Raw genomic sequence first — 9,302 nt, 5'->3', positions numbered from 1 at the left:
TGAATTAATTACAATGCAACTGGTATTCCTGAAGCATCTTCCAAACTGGACTGTTTTCCATTATGTGGGCTTTTGTCATTGCCATTTTGTAACGAATAGCATCTGCACATGGCTTGGAAGTCGTCTTAGAGGAAAGAAAAATATTACAAGTAGGTAACAATTCTTTTTAGATAAACAAATGTTCAGTATCTTAATTTTCAAATAGTACAAATGTATTTATCATAAAGAAATTTTAATCCTGTTTTCTGAAGTAAATGTTTAGAAATAATGTACGCAGAGGTGATGGGATGTATTCCTTTAGCTGCAGGACCAGTCCTGAAGTAACTGGTTCCATCAGCATTGCTTCTGATTATCTTGATACTATTTCAAGAGAAGTTGATGTGATAGCTCAGGACTAGACTAGTTGGATGGTATTGTTCCCTTGGCCTATGTTAGAACAATAAAAAAAATATTTTTTAGGTCCTATGACAATTAGTGACTCTCATGCAAGAGGTCATTAAGTTGGCTCTATACTGCATTCACAAGAAATAATGTAGTGGCAACTTGTAATATGTACTATGTCCCTACAATTTGTAGTATGTACTAAGTCACTTCTTACAGGGCTGTCCTGTTGAAATCTGGCGTACTCATTCTGCACAAGCAGAAAAGCACATTCAAGTTTATAGGATCAACAGTAATCTTAAAAGCTTTTAAATTAATGCTTCATTAAGAGATGAGACCACAATAGAGTCCATAAAAAGTTAGAAAAGTACAACATTCAACCTTGTAATAAGTGTTTAGCAACTCTTCACATATAATAAATGAGATGTAGGTTACACACTTAAAATGATGAATACTCCAAACAGGTTAATACTAACTATTTTTAGATAAATTCAGGAAAGGATAAAACAAATTCATATTTGATTTCTAACATGCTATCGAACCTACTTTTAAAGTTTTGGTACATGAGATGCTTCTCATATTGTTATAGTTAGTGTGCAAGTTAAAATTCTTGTGGAAAAAAATGTTCTTAAAACCAGATTAGTGAACATACTCTAATAATGTGTATGTGTACAGGATGTGTTGCTGTTACAGACAAATTACACTTGTTAAACTATAAGAATAACATTATTATGTGCATCATTTAAAAATCTACAGGTAACCAGATTTTTCAGATAGCAATTTTACTTGAAGAAGCCATTACATACTTAGATCTAATTGATGAAATCAAGACACCCTAATGTAACTGTGGTAAGTAAGAGCTGAATTAGCTCTTAAGTATCTCATTTTTCATACATGCTATTAGAAGCTTTTAAAGTTACCTTTAACAATAGTTTAAATATTTGCTTAAAGAACTGAGCAACAGTTTTACCTCAAGGTTATTACATGGATTGTGGTCAATATGACACAAAGTTCCAGTAAGGAAAACTAAGTATTTTCTAATTTATTTATTTTATTTTATTTTATTTTTCCTGGTTAATATACTTCTGAAGTACTTGAAGTTCTGAGAAGCTAACAATTTTAAGTATATGTAACTAGACTTACCTTAGCTATAGTTAGCATTAACTTAACCGTTTCAGCAGTATTATGAACTGGTATTATACGTAAATTGCTGCCCAGGAATCTGCACATCAAAATAAATTTAGGTTATTTTCTGAATGCACTTGAATTATTATGCCATAAAACTCAGAAATCACTCCCACACAATCTAAACAACTTCTATGTCTGCACCACAAATAGTTTTTATTTTTAGATGAAGAAGATTGCTTTTATCTTTAACAGTAACAGGAAAATTCATGCTGTTTGTATAAGTATCTGTCCCATTTCTAAACCATTTGTTCAGCTGCTAAAAAAAAATTCAGAACTTGAACTATATCTTTGTAGTGTGCTGTCTAAATATAGCAATCCGTATGTTAATTAGATGTGATTAAGATTTTGAGATAATTCTAAGAATTTCACGTAAAGACTTGGACCAATAATTTAACTTTATTCCAATAATTTAACCTGAAATTCATTCCCTCTATATAAATAAAGTTATTCATATGCATTCATGCTTGAGAATGGAATCTGAAGATTAAAATAACTAGTGCCAGTTGTCATTCAAGGCAGTCATAGAAGAGAGGTATCAAAGCTTAGGCAAGCACAGAGCTTCTCTCTTTAGACTTTTAGCCTAAGTATGTTGTAACAGTGACAATAAAGTTAGCATTGCTGTCATTTTCTGTTGTAGAAAATATAATTTAATCTAAAAATATAAATATCTAAAATACAATTGTCTTGTCACTATCAATTTGGCGTGGCCTGAAATGAGAAAACTATTTTTTTTATTTTAATAAAATTACTGACTTGCCAAAGGGAATATATTTTCAAAATGTCACATTTGTTAGTGATCAACTCACTTCCGAATAGGCACAAAAGTAGATTGAGAATTAGCATTGCCATCAGCTGAATAATACGTTCTTGCTGAATGGTGGCAGAGCTTCTAAGAGCTCTCATGAAAATTTATGGAATTTTCATACAAGGATAATGGATTCCTACATTTCATCCCATACACTCTGCTACTCATCAGCATTTTGGCAACGTGCCCTGGATTTAATGAACGTGGCGCTAGTTTCAAGGAGGTAAAGATCAAAAACTCCATTGGAATAGTTACTTCTTTGATGTCAAGAGTGAAAATCAACTGCAGTTAAGACTACTGTACCTACCTGAAAATAGTTTTGATTAAATGTATGGAACAGAATCTTATAACTGTTCTCAGCAGGTGCATACTGAAACATGTAAGTTTTCAGGCTTCATTAGAAATCACAGATAATATTTTAAATACACCAGTTTTAATGTCTAGTTTTATACTCCTAGCGTAGAATAACATTATTTCCATTGTTTAGCTGTGCATAGTAGACACCGTTCAAAGTGAACAGATTTTAACACCTGGTAAAGAATCTGTACTTTACAATAAAGCCTTTTCACATGAAGAAAACTTACCTGTTCTGTTTTGAAAATGACCAAGAAAAGATGCTGACAGAACTAAAAAAAAAAAAAGTTTATGAAAATTGCCTAATTTTCCAGTGCAAGAGAAAAACTTGAAAAAGGATTACAAAGCCATAAAGTGATTGAAAGGAAGATTATTTGCTGTTTTGAGGAAGATCCCTTTTTGTTAACTATGACATGTTGGATTGATTCACTCAGCATTTTTTTCATTTTCCATTAATAAACTTTTTTTTTTTTTTTTGCTGGGGGAAAATAAAATTCATCTGAGTTTAGGACTGCTGAGTAAACAGTTATTTCATTTCTTCCTAGTAATAAAAAGATTGGTTTGATGTCAAAATCATACCTTCTCTGAATCCTAAACATTATATTCCATTCTTGTGGTCCATGAAGAGCAGCTGACAAAACCAAAAAACTATTCCGATGTATGTTTATGAACTTCTGAATTCTTTCTAAAAACTGTTCTTCCCCTCTCATAACTATGTCTTGAGTGTCTGCCAGTATAAATGCAACACCTATTGAAGAAATTAATATATGTCATGGAAATAACGTGATTAAGCCTTCTCACTACAAAAACCTAGATCAATAAGTAGAATTGTTATTCCAGTATTAGTTTAAAAGTCAATGGAACAAAATGTGTGAATGAATTCACAAATCTTGATGGTGAAATGCAATCATGAGATTTAGCTAGTAATTTTAAGATAAAACTACAGAAAACTCAGAGGTTATTTTCTACCATAACATCAAAAAAGCATTCAGTACACTCAAGGTATAGACATCTGAATGCCTTTGCATGCAAATGCTTCAGGAACAAGAAATTGCTAAGATGGAATGTATTTAGGACTAGTACAAAGACAGATTGAAGAGTTTATCTTATTTAGAAATAAGATTTGCTAAACAAATACCCTTTACTTTAAGATTAAGCTAAAATGTCTACCATGAAAAATGAAATTATAACCCCATCAACTAAGTTACTCTGAAAGGGAAAGTTATGTTGTAAATTTAGTAGGTTTAACAAGGAGATACAAAAGACTGGACCAATCTATGCCTTTAATCCTTATAGTTCAGGGAAGCTTTAGACTAAAGATCTTGTCTACCTGTCTAAAGCATCCACTGCTCTAAGAAGGATGGACAGGTGTTTCATGTTTGCGGTTTCAGTGATTTCCTAATCAAACCTGTTCAAACAACAAATACGCTCATTAACCCCCTTGTTACCACCAGGACTGCAAATGCAACTGGAATAATTAAAGCCAAAGATCTCAGTTCACTCTTACATTTACAGCCATGTATACTAAAAATCTCAATGGCTATCTTAGGTTTAAATGGCACTCGACAAGGTTACTCAGTTTTAACAAAACTATACTAAACAGTCCAGCCGATGATGGAAACATTCCATCCTCTGACTTAAAAGTGCTACGAAATCACAGCTCCTTGCACGACTGCATGACACCCCAACACAGAAGCTTTTATTCAGTTCACTGCAGCCTACAACAGAGCCTGACTTGGTGCATCATTAGAGATTAGGAATTTAAAAACAAACTTCAAAGTACCGTACCAGAAAGAGAAAAAATCACAGATCCAATTTCCACTGATTCTGAATATCGAACTCGGTGTTGCTGCCTCTGTAGAACTGTAGAGATTTCATGATTCTAAATAAATTGTAACATGTTATTTTTACGTTTTCAGCCAACAAATTAAATACAAAGATTTTTAAAACATTGAAGGTTTTAGATGGAACTTTAGCATTGTTGCTTTAAAAATATTTATTCTACTTGCAATAAAAGTAGTAAAGCATTAATTAAACTTTTTCAGTTAATTAAGTTTTGGAATATTTATATTGAAAGATATGAAATCATTGAACAGCAATTTTGTATGCATACATTCAGTTTGCCACAGGAAACTTGCATAAAGCATAAAGAAGCTCAAACATTTTATATCCTATTTTTGTAAGATATACTAAAAGAAGATTTGCAGAAGTGAGGAACATATAGTTGTGTGTTTCTAAGACTCCAGTTAATTAGACTGTTATTATTTTCATGGATATCAGCATTTCATTTGGAAGATAAATCAGAAAATCTGTATGGGAAATGATTTTCGTTAAAGCTTTTTGACAGTATGCAATCCAATCAGGCAAACTAACACACTGCAGTATCCAACATAATCATCTGCAGAATGGAGTGGGTTTGGATATAGTTTTCAGCCTACAAAAAGCATTTCTGCAGTACATAAAAGCTGCTCAAGCCCACACATTTTAAAGATTAGACCACTGAATCCTTTTTAACTAACATGTTTTTTAGGTTACCCTTTTAAAATGTAGCCAATGTGCCATGCAAGGAGGTGTCATGACCTAATAAAAGAGTACAAAATACAGTCAGGATGGCAAGTGTACCCTGAAGGAGACAGCAACCAGCTGGACTCTTTCCAGCAGATCTCTGTCTTTTTTGTACTGGGGAGGCCAGAACTGGACACAGTACTCCAGGTGAGGCCTGACCATGGCAGAGTAGAGGGGGAGGATCACCTCCCTTGACCTGCTGGCCATGCTCCTTTTCATGCATGCCAGGATCCCATTGGCCCTCCTAGCTACCAGGGCACACTGATGGCTCATGGTCAACCTGTCGTCCACCAGGACCCCCAGGTCCTTCTCCTCAGAGCTCCGCTCCAGCAGGTCGTCCCCCAGCCTGTACTGATACATGTGGTTGTTCCTTCCCAGGTGCAGGACTCTACACTTGCTCTTGTTAAACCTCACCTGGTTTCTTCCTGCCCATCTCTCCAGCCGGTCCAGGTCTCACTGAATGGCAGCACAGCCTTCTGGCATGTCAGCCACTCCTCCCAGCTTTGTGTCATCAGCATACTTGCTGAGGGCAGACACTATTCCCTCATTAAGGTTGTCGATGAAGATGTTGAACAAGACCGGACCCAGCACCGACCCCTGGGAAACACCGCTAGTCACAGGTCTCCAGCTGGACTCTGCGCTGCCGATCACCACCCTCTGAGCTCGGCCAGTCAGCCAGTTCTCAACCCACCTTACTGTCTACTCCTCTATCCCACACTTTCTCAGCATTGCTATCAGGATGTCATGGGAGACAGTATCGAAAGCCTTGCTAAAGTCAAGGTAGATGACATCTACCACTGCTGTCCCCTCATCTACCCAGCTGGTGATGCCATCATAGGAGGCAACAAGGTTGGTCGAGCACATCTTCCCCTTGGTGAATCCATGCTGACTACTCATAACCTTCTTCTCTTCTAATTGCTTGGAGATGGCATCCAGAACAAGCTGTTCCAACACCTTTCCAGGGACAGAGGTGAGACTGACTGGCCTGTAGTTTCCCGGATCCTCCTTCTTGCCCTTCTTGAAGACCGGAGTGACATTGGCTATCCTCTAATCCTCAGGCACCTCTCCTGTTCTCCAGGACCTTTCAAAGATGATAGAGAGCGGTTTGGCAATCACCTCTGCCAACTCCCTCAGCACACGTGGATGCATCCCATTGGGACCCATGGATTTGTATGCATTGAGCCCACTCAGATGCTCCCGAACCACTCTCTTGTCAACCATGGGGGAGCCCTCCATTTCCCAGACCCTTTCTCCTCCCACCATGGGCAAGGAGTCCCCAGGGGGAGTCCTTGAAGCAAAGACTGAAGCGAAGAAAGCATTCAGTATCTTAGCCTTCTCGGCATCTCCCGTTACCAGGACACCCCTCTCGTTCAGCAAGGGACCCATGTTATGCCTAGTCTTTCTTTTCCTGTTTACACACTTAAAAAGTATAGCCGATGCAATCATCACACTCTGATACCTCTCACCATATTACAGATTAAGTTGCTCTTGAAACTTTTACCAACCTGGAACAGTTTACCAGCTATCCTCCCAGCGCAAGCAGACAAATAAGAATAGGCTTTAAAGTGAAATGACTCAGAAATTAATTCAAAACCATTCACCTATTTGCACAGCAAAGATAGAGCAATAACCTCATTAGAAAAACTAATGTAAGCTATCCCTGATTGTAAGTTAAAGCCCTCAGCCTCTAAATTCTTTCAAGCTAGCATGAAATTGGCCTCAGCTGCAGGCACTAATTATCAGCTCCTTGACAGCCCCTTTCATTTTACTGGGGAATTGATATTAACAGTTATAAATATACATCACTATCTGTACGACTATTTTAAGCTTAATTGCACACTTACTAAGTAATAACCTACTCCATTGTTGATACTGTACAGTAGAAAATAAAGTGTTTAGGGAGAAATTCAGACAATTAAAAACATTCCTGCAAGAATTATTTATACGACTAATTGAAAGCAGCATCAGCACAGTGCAGAAGTGATGAGTCAGGAGAACAGGCCTAAAGCAGTACAACTCAGAATAGCAGATGGCTAGAATACTAAATATGTACAGAAGTAGGTAGGGAAAAATAAAAATAAAAAAGACAACGACCAGTGCTATGGTGGAAGCAACTTCACAGAATCACAGAATCACAGAATTTCTAGGTTGGAAGAGACCTCAAGATCATCGAGTCCAACCTCCGAGCTAACACTAACAGTCCCCACTAAACCATATCCCTAAGCTCTACATCTAAACGTCTTTTAAAGACTTCCAGGGATGGTGACTCCACCACTTCCCTGGGCAGCCTGTTCCAATGCCTAACAACCCTTTCGGTAAGGAAGTTCTTCCTAACATCTAACCTAAAACTCCCCTGGCGCAACTTAAGCCCATTTCCCCTCGTCCTGTCACCAGGCACGTGGGAGAACAGGCCAACCCCCACCTCGCTACAGCCTCCTTTGAGGTACCTATAGAGAGCGATAAGGTTGCCCCTGAACCCCCTCTTCTCCAGGCTGAACAAGCCCAGCTCCCTCAGCCGCTCCTCGTAGGACTTGTTCTCCAGGCCCCTCACCAGCTTCGTCGCCCTTCTCTGCACCCGCTCAAGCACCTCGATGTCTTTCTTGTAGCGAGGGGCCCAAAACTGAACACAGTACTCGAGGTGCGGCCTCACCAGAGCTGAGTACAGGGGGACGATCACCTCCCTAGCCCTGCTGGTCACACTGTTTCTGATACAAGCCAGGATGCTGTTGGCCTTCTTGGCCACCTGAGCACACTGCTGGCTCATATTCAGCTGACTATCCATCATCACACCCAGGTCCTTCTCTGCCTGGCAGCTCTCCAACCACTCATCTCCCAGCCTGTAGCTCTGCTTGGGGTTATTGCGCCCCAGGTGCAGGACCCGGCACTTGGCCTTGTTGAACTTCATGCAGTTGACCTCAGCCCATCGGTGCAGCCTATCCAGATCCTCCTGCAGAGCTTTCCTACCCTCGAGCAGATTGACACACACACCTAACTTGGTGTCATCTGCGAACTTACTGAGGGTGCACTCAATGCCCTCATCCAGATCATCGATGAAGATATTAAAGAGGACCGGCCCCAGCACCGAGCCCTGGGGGACGCCACTAGTGACTGGCCTCCAACTGGACTTGACTCCATTCACCACGACTCTTTGGGCCCGGCTATCCAGCCAGTTTTCTAACCCAACGAAGCGTGCGCCAGTCCAAACTTCAAATAACATTGCTGTTTAATCATCTAAAAGGTATATTAATTGATATTGAAAAAATATATTTCCATCTATATAAAGTAGAAAATACTTCTTTCACTGCTTCTTAGTGAGTCACATGCTGCTCTTGACAAATAGTTTTGTACCTGAAGGCCTGTACTCATAATAACTGTTGTTATCCATCTTGACTGTTCCTGCCCACCACTCTCTGTCATTTTTTGTGGTTTTAATGGCTTTGCAATGAAATCTCAGCTGCCTCTCTGAAAAACAAAACAAAACAAAACAAGAAAATAGAGATAACAAATATCTTAATTAAAGAGATACAGTATTTAAGGCACAGCGATCCATTGAAGGTATGATTAACAACCAGGGCACTACCCAGTTCTCCAAGATGTTTACAGGTACCCATCACCACCAAACTGATCTATATAAAATGGCAGTTACCTATCTAAATGGCTTTTCACAAAATTTGCATCTAGAGGTGTTAACAGGGAGTGAGCACCATAAATGACTTCAAGAATACATTTCTAGAAATTTCTATAACTTATTTGATGTCTAAGGAACTTTTGCTCTGTTTTCAAAGGGCACAGCTGTTACTCTGCTCCTTTTACAGGAAAGTATTTTTAGGCAGTCTTCCCCACGCCTCCTGCCCAGCTCAGTTCAGCAGCTCTTTCCGTGGGTGGCTGCGTTTCACTCTTCTGCAAGCACTCCCCACGCCCAGGTTGGAGCCCATTTTCTACCTGGCTGAGGAGCGCTCGGGGCAGTGGGGACGCGCCTGAGGCAGCCCAAGCCCCATGCAGAGCCTGG

The 9,302-nt window shown here is 39.1% G+C and overlaps 1 protein-coding gene across 1 annotated transcript; it reads right to left on the bottom strand.

The window, feature by feature from the left end:
- Positions 1-4: 4 nt before the first annotated feature.
- Positions 5-8,710, bottom strand: LOC309880817 (protein SPO16 homolog; the record flags this gene model as incomplete). Its single annotated transcript, XM_082766116.1, has 5 exons — positions 5-124; positions 1,525-1,603; positions 3,308-3,476; positions 4,517-4,610; positions 8,642-8,710. The coding sequence occupies 5 exons, from the start codon at positions 8,708-8,710 to the stop codon at positions 5-7; spliced, it is 531 nt and encodes a 176-aa protein (XP_082622242.1).
- Between the last annotated feature and the right edge of the window lie 592 nt (positions 8,711-9,302).

Source organism: Aythya marila, assembly GCF_965140915.1.
Source record: "Aythya marila genome assembly, chromosome: 8".
NCBI lineage: Eukaryota > Metazoa > Chordata > Aves > Anseriformes > Anatidae > Aythya > Aythya marila.
The sequence above is the reverse complement of the archived record's forward strand: the minus strand, read 5'-3'. Positions and strand labels throughout refer to the sequence as shown.